The sequence below is a fragment of the Jaculus jaculus genome, chromosome 1, assembly GCF_020740685.1.
Source record: "Jaculus jaculus isolate mJacJac1 chromosome 1, mJacJac1.mat.Y.cur, whole genome shotgun sequence".
In the NCBI taxonomy this organism is placed as follows: domain Eukaryota; kingdom Metazoa; phylum Chordata; class Mammalia; order Rodentia; family Dipodidae; genus Jaculus; species Jaculus jaculus.
Window position 1 is genome coordinate 291,582,252 of NC_059102.1, and position 24,050 is coordinate 291,606,301.

General features: G+C 38.2%; 1 protein-coding gene across 3 annotated transcripts in view; it reads right to left on the reverse strand.

The window, feature by feature from the left end:
- Positions 1 to 24,050, reverse strand: part of Hmcn1 (hemicentin 1) — a 453,131-nt gene that overhangs the window by 46,361 nt on the left and 382,720 nt on the right. For all 3 annotated transcript variants that reach the window (XM_045142289.1, XM_045142294.1, XM_045142284.1), the window contains exons 76-86: positions 23,545 to 23,666; positions 23,208 to 23,372; positions 21,265 to 21,372; positions 20,089 to 20,226; positions 19,830 to 19,964; positions 15,829 to 16,098; positions 12,657 to 12,847; positions 7,278 to 7,491; positions 5,557 to 5,691; positions 4,788 to 4,978; positions 1,853 to 1,934 (exon numbers count right to left, since the gene is read on the reverse strand). In XM_045142289.1, coding sequence (XP_044998224.1) covers positions 1,853 to 1,934; positions 4,788 to 4,978; positions 5,557 to 5,691; positions 7,278 to 7,491; positions 12,657 to 12,847; positions 15,829 to 16,098; positions 19,830 to 19,964; positions 20,089 to 20,226; positions 21,265 to 21,372; positions 23,208 to 23,372; positions 23,545 to 23,666 — 1,751 coding nt within the window. The remainder of the gene's footprint in view (positions 1 to 1,852; positions 1,935 to 4,787; positions 4,979 to 5,556; positions 5,692 to 7,277; positions 7,492 to 12,656; positions 12,848 to 15,828; positions 16,099 to 19,829; positions 19,965 to 20,088; positions 20,227 to 21,264; positions 21,373 to 23,207; positions 23,373 to 23,544; positions 23,667 to 24,050) is intronic.

A 24,050-nucleotide genomic window follows, 5' to 3' on the forward strand; every position in this document is an offset into this window, starting at 1 on the left:
TACCATATGCTTGTTCACCCAACAAAGAGGGGAAGAGGACATGGAAATAACATTTGTACAGAAAATATGTCCTCTTGTTGAGCCATAATTCACATCATCGCATTAACATTCCTGAAAGATTTTCAGAAAAGAAACTTGGTGTACCTCAGAAAAGCTGTGTCTCTAGTCAAGTTCATTATAAAGTTAATAAATAAATCTTTAAAATTCATTTTTTTCCTCAAACTTATTTGACTATAGGATACGTGCCACAAGTTTAGCTTTCCTTCCTTCCTTCTCCTTCTTCTTTCTTTCTTCCTTCCTTTCTTTCTTTTTCAATTTTTTTTTTTGAGGCAGGTTCTTGCTCTAGCTCAGGCTGACTTGGAATTCACTATATAGTCTCAGGGCGACTTTAAACTCACAATGATTCTCCTACCTCCGTGTCTGAGTGCTGGGATTAAAGGCATACATCACCATGTCTGGCTAAGTTTACCATTTTTTGTTTGATAGAAGTATTAATTATCAAATACTGTCTTAGATATTTACTAATGCCTATGAACTGGTCAAGTTTTACAAAATTGGAATTTGGTAAAGAGAAGAGAAATGGGCACACCAAGGCTTCCTGCCACTGCAAACAAACTCCAGATGCATTTGCCACTTTATGCATCTGGCTTTACCATAGGTATTATGGAATCAAACCAGGGTTGTTAGGCTTTTCAGGCAAGTGTCTTAACCATTGAGTCATCATCTCTCCAGCCCTAGAGCATATCTTACTGGTAAATGAAGGAAATATAAATAAATACTGTTAAATAAAGAGGTCATGCACAACGTAAGTTATTTTCTTCATTTTACTTTATTTTATGAGAGAGAGAGGGGCGGGGAAATGAATGGGCACTCCAGGGCTCCTTCATTTTTTTTTTTTTCACTCCAGTGATATTGTCTTTGAGCCAGCCCATTGTGATTCTGTAGACTCTCTTGTGGACCACTTGTGTCTTTCATGTTTTCACAATTATAAAAGCTGTTTTCTAATGTCATTTACTGAAGTCATTCACTAATGAATGGTTAAATGGTCTTTTGTCCATTCAGGTCAAAGACTCTACCCAGAACACAGTTATTTTATGGAAGATGGATGCCATTTTACCTGGGAGCTCTTTTGAGTTCATGTCAATCCGTTCTTTTGTAAGTATGTATTTTTAGACCATATAAAATAACATCTTTGAAAGAATGTAGCTAGAGCACTGAAGAACCATATGGAAGAACCAACCTTTAACATATTATCAAAAGAGTTTTGCCACCAATCCACTATGATTGTACCCTGTGTATGGTCAATATTATACAAGGGAGAAAAGTATTTGCCAATATGCACTGGTTTTCTACCACATGACAACTGCTTCTTCATCAGCAAGAAACTAAATTTGATGTACTATATATAATAGCTATCACCAACATAATCGCTGTATGGTTAGAGAAAATAAAATTGATCTATTAGTGTATCACTTGCTTTCTCATTTCTAGGACAAAATACTCAACCAGAGCAGCTTACAGAAGGAAAGGGTTTCCAGGGGAAGTCTGTCATGACGTGGAAAGCATAGTGGTTTCAAGGGAGAAGCATATCATGATGTGGAAAGTATAGTGGTTTTCAGGGGAAGCCAATCGCAGTGGGGAAAGCATGGCAGGAGGAGACAGCTGGTGTTATATGGCAGAGAAGATGCAGAAAAAGTACAAAAGTCTCCTCTAGAAAGGTCCACAAACTTCTAAAACAGCATCACCAACAGAGAAATATTCAAACATGAGTCTATCTGGGACATTTTACATCAAATCCAAAGTAAGCTAACCGTTTTGAGATGAAGTGTTAGAGAGTAACAAGGCAGCTTACTTTGTAGAGTCAGGCTCATGCTGCGCTCCACCACCCCAGCTTCATTGGTAGCTATACACGTATAGTCACCAGCGTCTTCATTCTATGGAACACAAAATATGAGCCTAAGGATTAAATCACTTTTCTATTATGATTCTAGTTTACTTGAGATTTTATTTTTGTGAAGGAATTTTAATGGCAATATACAAATCTACCTCTGGGGGAATGGGGAAATGGCTTAGTGGTTACAACATTGCCCTGAGAAGCCTAAGGACCTGGGTTTGATTCCCCAGGACCCATGTAAGCCAGATGCACCAGGAGGAACATGTGTCTCATGTTTGTATGTAGTGGCTAGAGGCACTGGTATGTCCATTCTCTCTTTCTATTAGTCTCTTTATTTCTCATAAATAAATAAAATATTTTTTAAAATCCCACCTTTGTATAAATTCATAAAAATAGAGGAGAAAAAGATGATGGAGAGTAGATAGGGGCATAAAAAAGAAATTCAACTTTTTTTTTAAATTTTTTATTTATTTATTTGAGAGTGACAGACACAGAGAGAAAGACAGACAGACGGAGAGAGAGGGAATGGGCGCACCAGGGCTTCCAGCCTCTGCGTGCACCCCCTTGTGCATCTGGCTAACATGGGACCTGGGGAACCGAGCCTCGAACCGGGGTCCTTAGGCTTCACAGGCAAGCGCTTAACCGCTAAGCCATCTCTCCAGCCTGAAATTCAACTTTTTAAATTATTTTAAAACAGCCTATTATTGATATCCAGGAATGACAATTGGTAAGAAAACTAGAACAAAAAGAACATTGTTTTCTTGAACACTTATCAAAATTATCTTACTAAATAAAAATGTAAATGCTATTATTATGACTATCTTAAAAATAATTATATCAATCAATACAAATTAATCAATATTGAGTCATTTTTAATGGGGTTATTCAAATATATTAAGTTGGACCTCTGGAGACTTGAAAATTCAAAAAAGAAAGAGAAATAGTAATTCATTTGTAATAATAAGTTATAGAATGTCATAAACATATACATATATAAGACAAAAATATGTATTAAACATGTACTATATGAATTTTCCTTATTTCTTATGCAATGTATGTGCTTAATAAAGTTTCAGAATATTGTATCCATAGATGGTTCTAGCAGGCAGCTGGGAAATGTATATAGAGAAGCTTTAGTTTGGAGATACATATTTATCAACCTGAAGCTGTATGGCTAAGAAACTTTTCATTAACATTAATAATAAAAGAAGTATCAAGAATTTCAGAAATAGAAATTATATAGAAAAGGAAATGGGAAAAGGAGTAATGAGACTCATTATGACAGCAAGTAAAATTAGAAAACAAGCCTCAATATTGAAAAAATAATCAATAATATCTAGTGTTTAAAATCAAGAAAAATAAAGTATAAGAACAATGCACTGGATTAGATGATTTGGTAATATATCTCAATCATTATATTTATTAATTCAATAATGATAGCCTCTAACCAAATGTGAGTTAACAAACTAAGTCACTTGTAGTCTACTTAAAACACGTTTGTAGGAAATATCTCAGTATGCTCATTTTCTGAATAATTGAAGAATTCTTGAGGTCTCATATACTTACCAGTTTACTGGTAAAGTTTAGTCTATGAAGTTATTTGTAACTGTAGTTCTTCAATTTTCTTGTTTTAAACAGATCTGAGGAGGTTATCTTCTAATGTTAAATAATGGAAAAATGATTGTGAAAATTCCTATCACCTATACTTATTTGAGAGGTCAAAAATATCAATTTAAAATACTGCTTCATATTTTTAAAAATATTTAATTGATGGATGAAATAAGTGTGGTAGATATACATACTGGAATACTGTTTAGCCATAATAAAGTATGAAGTCTTGTCATTGGGATGAGATGGGTGGAACTGGAGATGACTATGACAAGTAAAATAAGTCAGGCAGAGAAATATAAGCACTGCATAGTTGCACATGTGGAATATGAAAAATTGGATTAAAGTTGAGAGTCCTCTAGCAGTCACTGGAGGCTAGAGAGTAGGGGATGTGATGGGGAATGACCAGTGGTTTACAAATCAATAGTTACAGTGAGCAGCGAAAAGTTTTAGTGTGTTATTGCACAGTAGGAAGACAAGTAAGAATAATGTACTCTGCATTTCAGAATGCTAGAAAAAAGGATCTTCAAATGTCTTCACTATAAAGAACTGATAAATGTTTAAGACAGATATGTTTAATGCAATTCTAACATTAGATAATGTGCATATTGAAACTTCATGCTATCTTATTAATGTACATAATTTGTTTGCTTTTGTAACAGTTAAAACACAAATTTAGGGCTGGGAAAGATTGCTCAGTGCTTAATAGCACTAGCTGGGTGAGGTGTGGTGGCGCATGCCTTTAATCCCAGCACTTGGGAGGCAGAGGTAGGAGGATTGCTGTGAGTTCAAGGCTACTGTGAGAATACAGAGTGAATTCCAGGTCAGCCTGGGCTAGAGTGAGACCCTACCTCAAAAAACAAAACAAAACAAAACAAAAACAGTACTAGCTGGGCAAGCCTGATCACTGGAGTTTAGACCCCCACAGCCCATGTAACGCTGGACACAAGTAACACATGCATCTAAAATTCCCATGAGCCTAAGGCAATGGGACGAGAATTCTGAAGCTCACCACCAGCTAATCTGGTGCTTTCAGTGGGAAAGACCAACAAAAGAGAACTTGTCTCAAAAATGTAGAAGGAGAGGACCGACATTCAGAGGATTTCCTCTGACCTCCATATACAACCCCCCCCCCAAACACAGTAACATTAAAACATTGAACTAAAATCACCCAAACTTATATGCTTCTTAGGTGTTATGATTTAGATAGGAAAGTAAGAGAAACTTCTCATCTAGTCTCCTACACATGGGCTGTGGCAATGTTTGTGTCAACTCCAGTGCTTACCACAGTGCCATAGATGGCCAGGGAGCCGTTGACCAGCTGTCGGATTCTGTGGCTAATTTCAATGTCAGCCCCCTTTCGGCTCCACTGAATGGTTGGAGCAGGGTCTCCTCTCACCTCGCAATTCAGGATCGCATTACCACCAAGTGGTTCAATCCAGTTTGAGGGGTAGTCACCTTTGAAGACTGGGGGCTCTGGAAAATACCCAAGACATGTACAAAGTAAACATGGGTGCTGATAATTTCTGTGTGACTTTTAACCTATGCAAAAAGATAATGCAAGAATGAGGGGGGAAAACACTATTTTAAACTTTATGAATTTTCAACAATCAACTGCTAATTTTTTTCACCAGATTTTTTTTCAATTTAAGTACTCCTGTACTTAATGATTCTGTTTTGTGTCAAATGTCTTTCTTCCTTCTCTACCTTCTTCTTCTTCCTCTTCTTTTTATTGCTTTTCAAGGTAGGGTTTCACTCTAGCCCACGCTGACCTGGAATTCACTTTGTAGTCTCAGGGAGGCCTTGAACTCGGTGATTCTCCTATGTCTGCCTCCCAAGTGCTGGGATTTAAAGGCATGCGCCACCACACCGGGCTTCCTTCCCTACTTTTGAGTTGAATGTTTATGAGTTTTTGTCTCATGAATTTACATATGTATGAAATTGGACCAAGAGGTTTAATAGTCTCAAGTTATATTGTACTACTGCTTAACAAGAAAACAAAACACACTTCATTATAAACAAATTGCAAAGAAAAATGGAACACTTTTACTCACCTTTCACATACACAAATCCAATTGCCTTCACAAAACCGACACTGTTCTCTGCAGTACACACATAAGTACCAGAGTCCTCCTTGGACACTTTTTCAATAACAAGTTCACTGTGTCCTCTGATGCTGTCAAAGTGGGCTGAGGGAAACAGGTCAAGAAACAACACAAATATCTCTCAGTAACTGAGAAAAAAATTTCATGGCAGTGTAATATTTTTCAGGTTAGATTTATGACTGTGTCAGCAATTGAACCAGAGATCTCATCATGACTGGACAGAAGAGCTCTTTCCACAAAATTCTCCCTCACAACTCTTTACTATGTCCACAGACACTTGTTTGAAGAATGGAAAACAGCCGATGGAACAGGAAAAGAGAAAGCAAACAAACATTTAAAAATATTTTAGATTAAAGTACACCTTTCATCTCAACATGTTGCTTAAAAAAGGCTCATAAGGTTTCTCTAAGTTTCAAAAACCTTTCATTTAGAAACATGACATTTTCTATTTTATTTATTTCACTGCCACTTTTCCTCCCAAACAATTTACATCAATGGTAGGAACACCTTTTCAGTTGTAATTCACTAGGCTTGGCAGGTCAGAGGGGAAATCATGAAAATATATGCTTGTTAGGTAATAACAACATGATCAAATGTGTAATAATTTAAACTGCTCTGTAAATCATGAATGATGATGATAGAAATATTTATGAAGGCAGTTATAATACTAAGAGAACATGAGATATAAGCAGTCTAATCTTAAAAATAACTGATACTAAATAAGAATCTAAACAAAGCAGTTGGTATCTAATTATGTGGAGTTTCTTTACTTTGCCTATTTTCATCATTTACTTAAAAATGTCATACTACAGAAATTGAGTGGAAAACTAAGCTTTAAATGCTTCTATAGCTAAATTAGCACCTTGCCTTCAGAAAATAGTACTGATTAGAATTTTAGAAACTGTTTTTCTTTAGTAAGGTAAACTATGCTATCACTAGATGATGTAGTTGACAGTTGATGTAGTTGATGTGTGTGTGTGTGTGTGTATATCCACACACATGTGGAGGTCAGGGGGAAGATTCAGGTAAACCTCTATTGTATTTCTGCCTTTTCCCTGAGATGGCTTCTCACTGAACTTGCAGCTCCTGAATTTTGGGCAGACTGACTGACCGAGGAGTTCCAACAATCCCCCCGCCTCTACCTACCTCAGCACTGAGGTTACAGGAATATGTGATCATGGGATTGAGCTCAGGTCCTTATGCTTGCACAGCGAGTGCTCTTACCTACTGTGCCATCTCCCCAGCCCTGGCAAAGTTTGACTCACAGTATGCAACATATAATCGTGTGATGGACTTATCCTTTCAGAAGAATCAACCACACACACACACACACACACACACACACACACACACACACTGAGAAGCAGCACATATTTTCCGAATTGGTTTTTAGTTTAGTTTTGTTTGGCAATAGGGTCTCATATAGCCTAGGCTGTCCTTTAGCTTGCTGTGTGTCACAGATGATCCTGAACTCCTGATGCTCCTGTGTCTACCTTCTAAATGTTGGGATGACAGGTATATGCCACCACTCCTAGCCACTTCACAGAACTGAAAGCAGTCAACTGTTCATTTGTTACTTTCAATTGATTCTCATGGCTAAAGGAAACAGACATGGGGCAAGCCATCTGGATGAGGGTACTTATTCACATCTTAAGGATTCAATCACCAACCTGGAATAATGTTGTTATTGAAGGCCCATGTTAGTTTGGGCAAAGGAATACCAGTTGCTTTACAGCTTAATCGTAGCTGTTCTCCTTTATTTAGTGACACATCTCCAGGAAGTTCAGTGAAAGTGGGGAGAACGTGTACAGTCAGGGTCACCGTATGCACATCTTCACCTGCAGCATTGTTAGCCACACAGGTATAAATGCCAGAATCCTCCAGCTAAAGTTAAAAAAAATCAGTGCTTAGAATATCAATATATTTCATTATATTAAGTATGCAAAACTATAGAGCTTATTTCCCAAAGAAGCACTTTTATCAAAGGCAGTTTACATTTCCATTTTTTAGCTTAAATGACCAGGTTAGTTTTCTTTTCTTTTTTTGCATAACATCATTTAAAATGTATGTGTTTAAACATGAACCCATAGTGTAGATATAACTATAGCAATTATTATTATTTTTTTTACTCATCATTTTCTTTTTAATTTTTTGGATTGTGACCCTCAATAAGAAATATACTTTACCTATGATCTTGTTCAAACACACACAGGCATGTTCACAATCACATGTACATAGGTGAAACTAAAATTTCCTAAAACAATATTTGACCTGTACTGAGAATAATGCTCTCTGATAATTCTTAGTATATTTTATTGAAACAAACCTGGATTCTATCAACTAAAATGATTTCTGACCCATAGATAGGTGGAAAATCTACAGTCTAAAAATAACTAGGCTTGCTTATCTGTGATTTATCCTGGAGACCCATCCAGGGCTTTCTGGTAGAAACAAGTTTGGTCCTGAGCTGAGGACATCACCTTGCCCATGGACTGTAGACCAGGGGTCAGTGAATTATAGACTATGGGTCAAGTCTGCAGTCACCTTTTTTTTTTTTTAATAACGGCTTTATATTAAGGGTAGGTTTTACTTTAAACAACATAAAAATAGGATCAGAGAAGTAAGCACTTCTCTTTTTTAAAAAATTTTCCATGATCATAAAAAATATCCCGTGGTAATACTCTCCCTCTCCCCCTTTTCCCCTTTGAAATTCCATTCTCCATCATATCCCCTCCCCATTTCAATAAGTGTCTCTTTTATTTTGATATAGTATTCTTTCCCTCCTCTTATGATGTTCTTGTGTAGGTAGTGTCAGGCACTATGAGGTCATGGATAACCAGGCCATTTTATGTCTAGAGGGAGCATGTGTAAGGAGTTCTACCCTTCCTTTGGCTCTTACATTCTTTCCACCACCTGTTCCGCATTAGACCCTGAGCCTTGGAAGGTGTGATCGAGATGTTACTCAGTACTCTAGTCACTTCTTTCCAGCACCATGATATCTTCTGAGCCAAAATCTAAGAGGATATAAATAAATAATATGGAATCCTCTGTTTTGGACAATGGAACACTCAGGAGATGTAGAGCATTGCCAGAAAATTTTCAGTGCCAGGGATGGGATACCTTCCAGTGAGTTGTTGGCCAGGGAGGTCCCTGATGCTCCCAAAACATTATAGGCTATTGCCGAGGCCCTTGGTTTCCCACCAGGAATCGATGGTAAGACCCTATTGCTGAAGACTCCACATACTTGGGCTGCAAGGCCACTGAGAAATCCTGCTGGAACTGATATGGTAACCACCTCCATGTAGACCAGCTGACAGAAAGCTGGAAGAAGCCATTCTACATGCAGTTCAATGGGAGAAAGAGATACCACCAGTGAAGATACTCAACAGTGCACACTGCAAGCCTTATAATTGACCAGTCAGGCCAAATGAGCCAACGGGTGCAATAGTGGCACATCTGTCATGGTGGAAACCAACTGCCCTTCAATTAGACTGGAGGCCTGCTCCAAGAGAGAGAAACACATCCCTGATATTGGAAACTTAAAACAGGGGTAGTCATGAGCCCTAGGGCTGTAACAACTGCTGATGTCTGGATAAATGTATATACTATGCTTATCAAACTGCCCAGTAAGCACTTTTCTTAATATTCATACCCTTATATTAATGCTACTTTCATATTGGGTACAGCAATTATTTTTAATAATTCTCAGAAAAATTAATGTACTGCTGATCTGCAATGTATAAATAGAGAACAAATGAACTCCAAGAAGGGTACCTTGACAAGAGTGGTGTTTCTCAACAATGTGACAGGAGACCGAATTATCAGAGAAAATGCAAGACTAAGGACAAGTTCTCCTGTATCTCCTGAGCTTCCCTTACAAAATCCAATGGCCTCATCCTTCATCAGTTGACAGGTTGGTGGCATTCAAACATGCTTGGCCCCTCCCTCTTTGAAACCATGTCTTCATGTGGAGACTACTCTCTCCTCATTCCTCCATCTCCACCTACTTCTTGTGGCTTCCTTTTCACAGCATTATTGTAACGTTGTCTTGTAAGGCTCTGGTTTTGATCCTCATTTAGTTTAGTTTAATCTCTATTCTGAATTCCTTGGTGACTGCATCCAGTGTCATGGACTTAAATACCATCCCTATGCTGACAGTCTCCAATATATGCAGCCCAGATCTTATTTCCAAACTACAATGACATTGAACTTTCCTTTTAATCTCCATCAGGATGCACAGTTGATACGTGAAGGCTAGAGGTGGCAACAGGAAAATGAGGGAGGAGAATTGGGAGACTGCCCCTTTCCTTGCCACCTGCTGCCAGCCTCACCTCAGGCAATGGCCGCTCCATCCTCCCTGTTGTTGACAGTTTAGACTCAGACGTTTGTGTCGCCCTTTAATTCTGTCTTCTTTAACACCAGTCTCTCAGGCATGCTGACCTCAAAGCAGAATCCTACCCCTTCCTGCTGTCTGCTCTTTGTTCTACGTCTTCTCATTTCTCATCTGCCTTCTGACTGTCTTGTCGACATCTTCCTGCCCATTCTCATCACAACAATGTAATCCTCCAGAAACATGAGGCAAGCAATGGAGTGTATCTGCTGAAAATGTGCAAGGGCCTCTGACTTTCACTGAATAAAAGGGAAACCTTTTCCAGTGCTTTACAAGACTCGACCTCATTTGACTCTGTTCTCATTTCATTCTCATTCTTTGCTTTCAGGAGCCACATGTCTCAAGTGTACCTGGCACGTTGCTCCTTGTTTTAGATTTTTTTTTTGGCTTCACATGCTCCCTCTCTAGATAATTCTTACGTAAGTCACTCCCTTCAGATTTTGCTCAAATGACACTTTCCCAATGGGAATTTATTCTGACATCCTGTCTACATCTGTAATTGCATTGTTCTAGGTCTTGATACCCTTTCCTGAATTATTTTATAGTATATTTTTACATTTTTACTGTAGTCATCTATCTCCTAGAAATGAAAGGACAGTTGACTACTTCTGGATAATATTACTTATTTTTGCCCTGCTATAAAAATTTAAGAAGAAAGTCTATTTTTGGCATTAAAACACCAAAAATTAGAAATATAATATTTACACTCATTCATTATAGACACAAATTAATATGGTTGTACTTGAAAAACACCACACAAGAATAAATTGTGTCTCTATAATGGTTTCCCAACCCCAGTCAGCTGTCTGCAAGTTCCCAGGCTGTGACAGTTAAGTTCAAAATCTAAATTTTTATGGAAACAAAGTATTTAAAAATGTGGGTCATACATGTTATTCACAAATAGAATTCTACATATTATCTGCATCTGCCATCTCATATTTAGGAAGTATCTTCCCAGATTCTTTTAATGTATCTGAGCCATTATCCCACAAACTTTGAGCTCTCTCCCCCTTCATTTAATTCTTAAGGTCTAGAAGAGAGATTGATGGGTCAAACCCACAAGTTATGGATATAAACATGATGCCCACCAGAGATACTTAGTAGTTTTAACCAGTAAGCAAAGCCACGCTTTATTGGGCATGTGTATGTGGTGTGTATGTGTGTACGTGTGGGGGTGTACATACATGTGTGTACATGTGGAGGCCTAGAGTCAGTACTGAAAGTCTTTCTCAGTTAATCTCCAACTCACTCTTTGAGTCAGTGTCTTTTTTTTTTGAGTTAGTTTTTTTGAGTCAGTGTTGAACCTAGAGCTCCCCAGACAGCTACCAATGAGGGGGACTTCCCGTCTCTGCTTCCACAGTGTTGGCATACAAATGCATGCCTTATGCCTGCCACTTTATATGGGCACTGGAGATCGGAGCTCAGGTCCTCATGCTTGTGCACAAGCACGTTATCTACTGAGCGTTCTCCAACCCCAACAAAACATTCTAGTTTATTAATTCTATTTATTAATTTTATAAATCTTAAAATTAATACATTCAACTTTTACTATCTCTGACATTGGGAATACAGCTTAATACTACTGTTTATTTGGCCACATGCTTTCTGAGCGGTAAGTATAATACTAGAAACTGAAAGCTCTGGATAAACACAGTGCTCACTGACATAGCTGACTGCATCAGAAGAGCCTGCTCCTGGAACTGGGCACTGCTGGTAATCCCAGCATCTGACCAACTGACTGAGATTCTTAACAAAATTGGATCAACTTGATCATTGAAATTTATTCATTTTTAATCTCAACCAAATGTCATCATAAAATGCAGGCATTTTGAAGGTTATGAAAGGGAACAACACCTGGACAAAGGTTCTAAAGTTGATTCACATTTTAAGCACGTCTAGAATTTGGTTTCAGGTATCAATATTCTTAAAGCACAAGATAACTTTTAAAGTCATGCATATAAATATAAATACAAATATAAATTCAAGTGGATGCCATTGAAGAAAGGAGACAGTTTTTTATTATTTTTTATATTTATTTATTTGTTTTTCTATAGAGTTTAGTGCTTCTAAGAATATTTTTAAAAATTTCACTTTGCAGAGGTGCCTACAATTTTTATTATCAGTCCAGAAAGGGTTATTTTAAGCTGGGCTTGATGGCACATGCCTTTAATTCTAGCACTCTGGAGGCTGAGGCAGAAGAATCATCAGGAGTTCAAGGCCAGTTTGGGGTCACACAGTAAGTTCTAAGATTAGCCTAGGCTAACATGATACCCTACCTCACAAAAATAAATGAAAGAAAGAAAGAGTTATCTTAAAACCTGTAATGAGAAACACACTTTTAAAATTTTCTTTGCAATAATTCAGAAATTCTTACATCTCCTTTGTTCTATCTCCACATGCAGCTATAAGCACAGAGTATATCTCAGACACTGATTTCTTGGGTAGATTTTCACATAATTAAAATGACAATTTTATTAATTCCTACTTTTTGTTAAATAGTGCACAAATTCTAGGGTATAAAATGTACTATGTATGCAATTAATCTTGTGACATGAATTTGTAATGTTTCTTTTCATATACATCCAAGCTAAATTACTAAAAGGGAGTATGTGAATTCCCCATTTGGCTTAATGGGTCTACTCCTATCTATTAAACTTACCACAACATTTTCCAGAATGAGTTCTCCATATGGTTCAGAAGTGTATTTCCCTAACAAGTTAGCTAAAAGAACATTGTCTTTTTTCCAGTTAATTGCTGGTGTGGGGATTCCATCAGCTACACATGGGAGAACGGCTTGTGAGTTCTCATTGACTGTGTAGTGGGCTTCCGTGCTTCGGATCCTGGGTGGTACTACATAAAGAGTTTAAAAAGACAGTCATGCAGAAAGCTGAGCACAAGGACATCTTTAATCACATAAAAAGTACACAAAAAGACTCCTTTGAGGGTAATTTTCATAGATTATTTTTGCTATGAAAGCAACCAATATTTTTGATGCTAGCAAGAATTCTAATGTACTTGAGTTTACTGAAAATATTTACATTTAGCTTCTGAGAAAATGATTTAGAAACAGGCTGGAAGGCTTTAGAATTTGTTTGGTTTTCTGACTTTTTGTACTTGAGTTCCTTCTGCTTACTGAAGTGTAGCAAAACAAACAATGAAAATCACAAACATTTCCACGCTTTGTAATCACTGGAGCTGCCTCAAAGATAGGAACTGAAAAAACGAACTCGTCACATTGGCTGGAAAGTACTGCAGACCACTCACCTAGTAATGAGTATCACAGAGTGTTGTGGAATCATTTTCCTGCAGTATTTCACATGTGTCACAACTAATCCACGTAAAACCAGATCAAGACATTTAATTCAGTCTTTATACTATCACAGAGAAAACCTTTATAGTAATTTTATAACTCCAAATATTGAAATAACAGATATTTCCTGTGACCCAATTCCTCTCCTCTTTTGGAATTTAGCCAAGATGGAAATGCAGGACCTTAAATGAATATGCACCAGCAGATGACCTCCAACTCAGATTCTCCTGCCTCTACCTCCCAAATGCTATTATAACAGGCATGTTCCACCACACCTGACTGCTATAACAATTCTTAGTACAAACCAAACACCAAAAAAAAAAAAAAACCCAGAAAAAACTTACTATCCAAGCAAAATAATGGAAATTATTCAAGCATATCAGTAAGTGGTAGACTAATCTCAAAGGCACTTTAAAAAAAGTAAAAACAGGGCTAGAGAGATAGTGTGGTGGTTAAGGTGCTTGTCTGCAAAGCCCAAGGACCCAGGTTTGATACCCCAGGGCATGCATAAGCATGCATAAGCACAAGGTGGTGCATGTGTCTGGAGTTTGTTTGCAGTGGCTAGCATCCCTGGCATGTCCCTCTCTCTTATCTATTTCAGAGAGAGAAAGAGGGAGGGAGGAAGGGAGAGAGAGAGAGAGAGAGAGAGGGCACGCCAAGGCCTTCAGCCACTGTAAATGAACTCCAGACACATACTTTGTACATCTGGCTTATATGTGTCCTGGGGTATTGAACCTGGGTCCTTTGGCTTGACAGGCAAACGCCTTAAGTGCTAAGTCATCTGTCCAGCCCCTATTCTCTCTCTTTCTGCCCCGTTATCACTTTTTCAAATAAAAAAAAGTAACAACAGTCAGTTTTAGCAAAGCTATTAAATAAGTCTTAATTTTTCTTCCTTTATTTTACTGATTATATGAATAAATTATGCAAACATATTTACATGCCAGACTATTTGCATAAACATTATGATTTTGGAAACAAAACAATCTATTTCTCATTAATTGATGCTGCATCGTTTCTTCTCTTTATTTCTCCCTCTCCCTTCCCCCTCTTTCCTTCCCTCTTTCCTTCCATCCTTCCGTCCTTCCTTCCTTTCTTCCCTCCCTCCCTCCAACCCTCTTCCTTCTTTCCTTCCTTCCTTCCTTCCTTCCTTCCTTCCTTCCCTCCCTCCCTCCCTCCCTCTCCTTCCTCCCTCCCTTCCTTCCTTCCCTCCCTCCCTCCCTCCCTCTCCTCCCTTCCTCCCTCCTCTCTCTCTCTCTCTCTTTCTTTCTTTCTTTCTTTCTTTCTTTCTTTCTTTCTTTCTTTCATCTTGAATTCTTCATGTCATTGCCTAGCATCCTGAGTCCTGCTTTGCAGGCCAGCACCACCACACCTAGCTTTTAGTATGCTCACCTCAGTGATTCCTTTTTGAAACAAAAACATTGTTTTTAAGACTATGATTTTATAGGTGGCATAAGCTCTGAGCACACATTGTACCATGCAGGTCTCATTAATATTTTATAAACAATTTGAAAATGAAAACATATTTGATCTAATTGTTAGCTTTAAGGGTATTGTTTAAACTGCCTGGGGTTGGGTTTTATCTTTCAAAGTTTCTTACACATTTCTTCCTTTGTTGTATTGTTATTTGCACATGAGAAATTTTGGTAGTTTCTACAAATCCTTGAAAAGAAACAGCATTATTTACTTGAAGGCAAAGGGCTAACATATACCCATTAGTTCAATATATTAATACTGAAGGTAAAAAGGTTGCTTGGAAAATCATGAGTTTTAATTTCAGCTGAATTATCTATTCATTAAAAAATGATTCCACTTATAATTATCATTGTAACTCCAAAGTCACATTAAATTCAAATACATTTGAAAAATAAAACTTTTGAAAAAGTTAAGCAAAGACAAAGTTACTGCTGGGAACAGTAGTTGGAAAGTTAAAATTTTTATTATTTCCTGTATTGACATTAATAGATATTCTGCCTTGAGTCTTAAAATGTATAATAAAAACTAATATATTTTAATACCAGCTTTTGTACATTTTGTTAGCTATCTTAATACAAAAGAAAAAGGACAATTTTCTGTTATAAAATTATACAGATAAATATTTTGCAGCTCTAAACTAGATCTTTCATTTCCATTAGATGCGAACCTCATGCTTAATGTAGATCACATGGCGATGAGTTTTGAGCAGAATGACTTCAATTGTCGAGAAGGGAACCAGAAGAAGTACAGGAACACAATGGACACATATGGCAAAGACATCCCAACAATGACAACACAAAGGGATCTCTGGCCACACATTCATTTTCCTGGCAAAACTAATACCACTTCCTACACAGATGTGTGCACACACCAGTGAACACAGCCTACAGAGCACAGCTTCGAAGGCCAAGCGCCTACACGCCTCCTCACACAAGCTTTGATGGCTGCTTTTCCATGATTTTGGTTTCCATTGTATTTACTCTCGGTGGTCTTTTCTCATTGCCACGGTAATGCAGCAGATGAAAATAATTCACATGAAACAACCTACCGTGGACCGTGAGCGTGGTGCTCATGCTACTTGACCCAGCCGCATTGGTTGCCATGCATGTGTACTGTCCGGCATCGTCGGGCTGAGCAAAGGCTATGTGCAGAGCTCCGGAGTTAAGGATGTGCTGGCGGACAGATTCCGTGACGGCATGCCCATCTTTATGCCAGGTAATGTCAGGTGGCGGGAGGCCATCGGCCTCACACAGTAGTGTGATGGGTTTATCCACAGCAATGACATGTTCCTTTGGATGAGTGCTAATGGCTGGAGGAACTAAAAGGTAAAAAATGTTCAAGTGGACAATTTACCCACTATAGCATTGTTCTTGCAAAGTAACATTACTTCCCATAAAAGAGGACCACTACTCCGTTTTGTTTGCAACATTAAAGTTCATTGAGCTTATTTTAGAAAAAAAAAAAAAAACTTTATACATTAACAAAGGTGAAGTGAAAGTCAATTTAAAATGAGGAGGTAACCATAAGGGTTTCATGTGTGCAATTTGAAGTCTTGTCTACAAAAGTATTTTATCACACGTGATTTGTGTGATTCACATTAGATAGGTAAACTTGTAAGATACCTTTAAGTTTTGGGAAATATTTTGCTGTTCAAAGAGACATTTACTCATTCATTTGCTATGGAGCTTAGCATGATGTTTCATACAGCGCAGTATTTAAAGTACACTTGAATGAGTGCATAAATGAACAGATGATGGAAAATAACCAAGCACATTATTCTCATTTCAGAAATCTGTAAAAAGGCTCATGTTTCCCCTGCAAATGTTTACAGCAGGCCAATCACCATGAGGTACTGCTCTGCCAAGTTCTGAAGCATCCACCACAAAAGACATCGAATATTTATGAATATGCATGTGAAGATTATTTGGTTCAACTTGTGCCTATTTTTGTACCTGAGAGCAGAGTCTATTCTGAATTTCTCAAGCCTCTGGAGTATGCACTTATCTCTGGGTTCTTTCCGAATGTTTATATTCTACTCAAGTGCTTAATGTGTTTCTTTGTCCCTTTATTGTTCTTATAACAATAGCTGTAATCATTTAGTGAAGAAAATCCAAATCTGAGACATTTTAATGACCTCCATGTTGCTGAAGCTAATGAATACATGTGAGATCTAATCCTGCTTGACACAATGGACGCAGCTGTTTTCTATCTTTTTTAAAAAAATTATTTACTTACTTATTTATATATTTATATGTCACTTGAGGTGACAATTGCCTATAACCACTGATCCATCTATTCAGCCTGCTCCTCTCTCTTCTCAATACTCCTCACTATCTGGGTGTGGTGGCACACACCTTTAATCCCAGTACTCAGGGTTCTCCATAAATTCAAGGCCAGCCTGGGCTACAGAGTGAGTTCCAGATCAGCCTGTGATAAAATAAGATTCTGTCTAATTCCTAAACCTACCTCCCCTGAAAATAAAACCTCCTGTTAGCCTTAACCTAGTTCTCTTTTGAGCGTATAAGTTATAAAACATTATCTAACATAAAACATTATCTAATTTTAATTTAGTTCTCTTTTGAGATTATAATATAAAATATGATCTTTTATTGGACCTCAAAACAATGCACTGTCCTAGAACTTTGTTCTTAGCCACCTTGTCTGTCCATGTGGTCTTAGGAGATCACAACCAGTCTCTGGATTTAACACTGATTACTTTCAATCTTACACAATCATCCATGAGTTCAACTCTCTACTTGGCTTCCAACCAAAATTTCTAACCATTTCTTACAATTCTTAAAATAATTAACCAGAATAAAGCTTTCCTTCTTCTAGAATCAGTTTCCTTGTCTTCATTCATGCCTCTACCATTCACTCAAGCTCAAGCCTGAAGCTTACAGACATAATCAATTCTCTGCCAGCCTTCAGAGTCATGAACAGTCTTGGCTGTAACATCACAAAAGACTAATCTTTATCACATTTCCCATCACTCCTGAAGTACACACCTTTGTTCCCTCTAGTCTACAGTACCTTGCCTAGACAAATCTAACCACCCTTCTAGCTCTAAATTATTATCTACACAGCAACAAAGAATGTTATCCCAAAATAAAATGAGAGTCCCAATTGGTTAAACTCTTCACAGCGAAGAAAGCAGAACTTCCCTAAGGAACGCTGAGCTGTAGACCCCCAGCCCTGCGCCCTCGTCTGAGCCACTTCACGTTTTGCCTGCTCTCTTCCAGCTCACCACTGTCTGGACACAGTGACAAGACCTCTTTCTTCACTTCCTCCTGCTCCGGGGTCATGTCACAAGCTGTCTTCTAGCCACAGACACTCTGCTCACTAGCCTCTGGCTTGTACTTACTCGCTGCTAAGGTGCTGTCTCACCTCGGCCCCACGAGTAGCATACTCAAACCACTGAGCTACAATGGCCCCAATTTATTTCACCCCCGTCATCCAATATTTCAGTCTTATTTTTCCTTTGTTTAGCGCTGCAAACACCATAAGAGAAGTGATATGCTTATAATGTTAAATGTATTCAAGTTATGATGTTGAATACATGCATTGTGTATACAAAGAAACTAGGTTTCCAATAAGCAGAAAAGTGAGCTTAACTGTATTCGTTAATTTACCATAGAACAGCTGCACCATAAGAAAAGTCAGAAAAGTCTCATTAAAATCCACTAGGTTAAAACCTATTTCTAAATCATTTCATGTTCAACAAAGCACTGCACTTACAACATAGAAATTATATTGTGTAACTGTCTAATATGAAAACACACACACATATAACCTCTGCTTTGTTTCTAAGATTTTTTTCAACAAGTTAGTTTCATAATGTGTCAAAGCAGCAATTTAGAGAATTTTTTTGCATGTATGTATGTGTGTGGTATGTCTGCATGTGTGTAATGTGTATTGGCACATGTGGGGGCCAGAGGTTGATGTTGGGTGTCTTCCTCAACTGCTTTCTCTTTATTTATTTATTGTTTTGAAACAGGGTTTCTCACTGAGAGCCAGAACTCACAGATTCAGCTAGCCTAGCACATTGACGGGACGGTCCTCCTATCCCTGCCTCCCTCTGGATTACAGGTGTGCACGCACATGCCTGGCTTTAATGTGGGTGAGTACTTGGTATCTAAATGCAGGTACTCATGCTCCCACAGCTAATACTTTACTGGCTCAATCATTTTTCCAGCCCTGAGAGTCTTTTTTTATTTTTTAAAAAAATTATATTAACTATGTGCTGCCATGAGCAAGTATAGCTGTTCTTCCTGATCCATAGAAGATGGGTTGAAGAACCCCAAGAGATTCTCAAAACTGAGAAGAAATTCAGAATCCATAATATCCTATGCTTTTCCCCCATAAATACCTATCTGTGATAAAGTTTTAACTTGGATACAATAAGAGATTATTAATAAGAATGAAATAAGGTAGTTAAATAATGTACTACATGAATGTGGTATCTTACCATCTCTATTAATATATCAAGTTGTTCTTTCCACAATTACAGAAAAGAAACACTGGTCTGCCTTATCTTTGGGATGTGTCAACTGTCAATAGCATTACTACTGCACTTTGAGGCCATCATTAAGTAAGTGAGACTTAACATGTGACACGTGATTTGATACTAGGCGGCTACTAAGTGACTTAAAGCCAGGTCATATATAAATCATGAATATGCTAGACAAATTCTAGTTCTTATTTCATGTGAGGTTTTATTATGCCACTCAGGGTAAATTAAAACTCATGACCTCTTCATGTTCAGAGTACTCCATTTTATAATTTCAAAATGTGTTTAATTGTGAGCAACTAAATTCATGAAAAGTAAAACCATGAAGAAGTGATTAGTATATCAAATGGAGTTTCACAGAAGTTAAAAGTAGGATGGATGTCTTAGTTTTCTTACACAATGTGACAAAAACCCACTTAACCATCTTCTGTCAAAAGAAAATAGAAAAGCAAGAGTTATAAGAACTATGGGGGGTGTTGAAAAGATTCGCATACATCATTATGCACAACTTTTGAACACACAGACATGAAGTATTCAGGTACCTTGCACATGTAGTTTGATTTTACCCAAGGCTGTGCCAGCTGGGTTCTGAGCCACACACGTGTAGGTGCCAGTATCCTCTCGAACAGCTCTGGAGATCTGTAAGCTGCCACTAGGAAGAGCTGTATGGCTTCTGCCTACATCACAGGTAGTTACAAAGCAGATGGAAAGGAATTATGTTTTCTTGAAAAAAAAAAAACAAACAACATACTGACTCCTGAATTACAAACCACAGGTGCCATGACCTTGACTTAAAAGTACCTGAGGTAATGACATTGATGCCTTCTTTTTGCCAAGTAATGAAAGGGCTGGGTGTTCCTGTGGCTTCGCAGGGTAGTAAAATGGGGTTGTTTAGAATGACATCGAGTTCACTAGGCTGGGGTTGAATGGCTGGAGGCTCTGGAAAAGCCGATCAACAAACAGCAAAGCACTCGTTATTAGCAAAAGGTCAGCTATAGTGATGAGCTTAAATGTGCTAAGTCTACAACTTGAAAATATTAGCGATTTTATTGTCCAAGAGGCAAAGATGAGGCCCATTATGTCCTGTAAACCTTGCTATGATAGTGTGTGTAGTGGAAGAACTGGTGTAATAACAGAAGCTTAAAGAAATTACAAAAATCCACAAAGAGGGCTGGGGAGGTGGCTTAGCTGTTAAGCACTTGCCTGTGAAGCCTAAGGACCCCAGCTTGAGGTCCCTGGGTTCCCCAGGACCCATATTAGCCAGATGCACAAGGGTGCACACACATCTAGAGTTCATTTGCAGTGGCTGAAGGCCCTGGCACACCCATTCTCTCTCTCTCTCTCTCTCTCTTGATATCTGCCTCTTTCTCTCTCTGTCTGTTGCTCTCAAATAAATAAATACAAGCAAAAAAATCCACAAAGAAAAATATTTTGGGGGTTTTCTGTGTGGTTTGTTATCTGTGTGTCTTTTTTAGTCTGCTGAAAAATATATCTCAGGCTTTCATCACCCATGATAGTACTGTGGTTTAGAGTTCCAGAAGGTACAATATTTTAAGAAAATTTGTGACATTAAAACTCAACTGAGGGGCTGGACAGATAGTTTAGTGGTTAAGGTGCTTTCCTGCAAAGCTGAAGGATCCAGGTTCAATTACCCAGAACCCACGTAAGCCAGATGCACAAGGGGGCCCCTACATCTGGAGTTCGTTTGCAGTGGCTAGAGGCCCTGGCACACCCATTCTTTGTCTGTCTATCCCCTCTTTATCTCTCTGTCTCTCTGCTTACAAATAAATAATTTTTTTTAAACTCAACCAAGTAAACAACCCCATCTGAAAAACAGAAAACATTTCTTTTGGAGGGACTGTGTGTTGTTAGGAATCAAACCCATGGCTTTACACATCCTAGGGAAAGGGTCCACTACTGAATGAACTGGCCCCCCACACCCAGCAAGATTTTTATACGTGAGTAATTTTGCATTACCTTGGACATACAGGGTCACATGTCGGTGTGCAGAGCCAGCTGCATTCCTAGCAACACAAGTGTATCTTCCTGAGTGGCTTAATTGGGTGGCAGAGATTTCAATTGCTCCTAAATAGGAAATAGGGTTTTGTTTTATGTTTTTTTTTTTTTCCCCCCTTTGTCTCTAGGTTTTGATACATAGACCAGACTGGCCTGAAATGCCCTATAGAGCCCAAGCTGGCCTGGAGCCCACCATTCTTCTGCCTCAGCCTTCCATGGAAAACACACTGATGTACAATACATCTGTGCTTCCCAGCCCAGTAACTTATATCATTCTCATTTTTGTGTTTTCTGCATACAGCTGTGCTGTTGCACTTAGTCATTTTTCTACCTCTTGAATTGAGTAGTATGGTACTTTAAAAATTAATTGCTTTATTAATGCACAATTTACTGATGCACAATGTAAACCACTTAAATATATAATTCAATAATTTTTAGTATATTTGAAGAGTTTGGTACTGCTCATAGCAATATAATTTTGGAACATTTTCATCTTACCCAAGGATTTTTGTGGTCACTGCCCATTGCCAAGACCAGCCCCAGGCCACTCTCAGCCTAATTTCTCTCTGTTCAGATTTGCCTTCGGCACACACTACAGAGATTAGATTCATTCCCCATGTGATGTTTTGTGACTGGCCTCTTTCACTGAGAGCACAGTGTTTCTGAGATTGATCTGCTGTAGCACATATAAATATCTTATCCCTCTTCGCTGTCAAATTTAATTTTATTTCATAGACATTGCCACATTTTATATCCATTTACTAGTTGGTGGGCATTTGAATTGTTTCCACTTTTAGGCTATTATGAGTGACTCCTTATGACAGCTATACACAAGACTTTTCACATCTTTTGGGGAATAATCTGTGATGGCTTTGTTGACTTTATGCTAACTCTGCTTAACATTTTGAAAACATTCCAATCTCTCCTTGTAGCACAATACTTTGTGATTACATTGAAAAGTAGTCAATTTATATTTCATGATTTGAATTTTGACTAATCTATACAGTTTTCTGAGACAGCCAAAATAATTTGCCCTAAAAGCAAAGTTGTGGAGCTAGAGAGATGGTTCAACAGTTAAGGCACTTGCCTGCAATGCCTAATGGCCTGGGTTTGGTTCCTCCGTACCCATGTAAAGGCAGAGGCCCTGGCACATGCATGTTCTCTCTCTCTCCTTATGAATAGATAAATTAAATATTTAAGCAAGCAAAGTTGTATGCTGACAATCAATATTCTATTATTCCCTCAATTAAAAAATATTAAAGTTCTCTCAAAATAATGTCCACATATTCAGGATATGAGTTCCTTGCTACTTTAGTTTCTCTCCAGGGGACATGCCCAGTACATGATGTATTTTTAGAAGTATCTATGTGAATCATCTACATTTCATTTAGGTAAATCATTTTTTCCAATACAATAAACTGTATAAATGATGGTTACCTTCACTGGAAAAATTCTACTAGAACACCTAGCCTCTATCCTTTCCTGTTAAACTGTACAATTCTAAATGCCAATTCCTCATTTTGGTTTTATAGTCTCAGAACAGTGTGTGGCCTGTCTTAGACACTGAATGCTTCTAAACTAAACAGATTATTTGGCTAATGAGAAAAGTGTAACTCATAGGCCAGGGGAGATTTTTTTCCAAATCTCAAGTTTAATATATATATTCACACATGCACCATGCATACTTATTATATTTAGATCAGCTTTAGATAATGTTATTTTGTTTCCAAACTGTTTCTTCTGCCTTACACTAGCTCCCCTCCCTAGATATATTCTTTTTCAGAGGTTGATGTTTAGAAATGCAGACATCTTTCATTTATATTCTGGTGCAACAAGACCAAGTAAGTCTGTATATTAATAACTTATCCAATCAATAGGTGTGAACACAGCAAACTTGTCCTTACCTGAAGACAGAATTCGATAGCCATCGCCCCTGGGAATCAGTCTTATGCCATTTTTGGTCCAGTGTATTGAGGGAAGGGGAACCCCAGAAGCAGCGCAGGTAATTACTGCTGGGGCCTGTTTGGTCACCAGGAAGTCAGTAGGCTCATCAGCTATGGATGGTGGAACTAAAACAACAAAAGAGAAGGAGAACTACACATTCCCAAAGCCTCTTGATACATCTTCCTCCTGCTCAGAAGGCCGGTGTTAGGTAAGTAAAGGAGGCCATCTGGTAAAGAGGTGAAGTGATGAGTGACAGAACCATAATATCTTTCCAGTCACTTGCTAAGCTCGTTCTACCTTGGACAGTGAGATCCACGGTTCTCTTATCCTCTCCGGCCTCGCTTGTCACAGTGCACTCATAGCTGGCAGTGTCATCCACCGATGGGGACAGAATTGTGAGTGAGCCTGAAGAAAGAAGCCTAAAAGAGAGATTCCAGTCACGAGATCCCACGTCAGTTTCCGTGTGTTCTGCAGTTGGCACCATGCTACTGTGCAAGTAGCTGAGGGAAGGACAGCTCCTCCGTGCTACATGTACGTCGTTTATCTGATACAGCCTTGCTGCATATCAAAAGTGAACTTGATATTGCAGAGTCTAAACTTGATATTAATGGGAAACATTTGGCTGGAATGTATACCTCAAGACTGACTCTTGTATTTTCTGAACATAGTATCATGATCAAACTTGCTCTCTGAGGATACGTACAGTATATGGAGCACACTGATGATGGCACTGTTTACTGGGCATGGGACATATTTCTGGCCCCATGTGAAATGCTTCACATGAAGTATCTCCAGAGCTATTA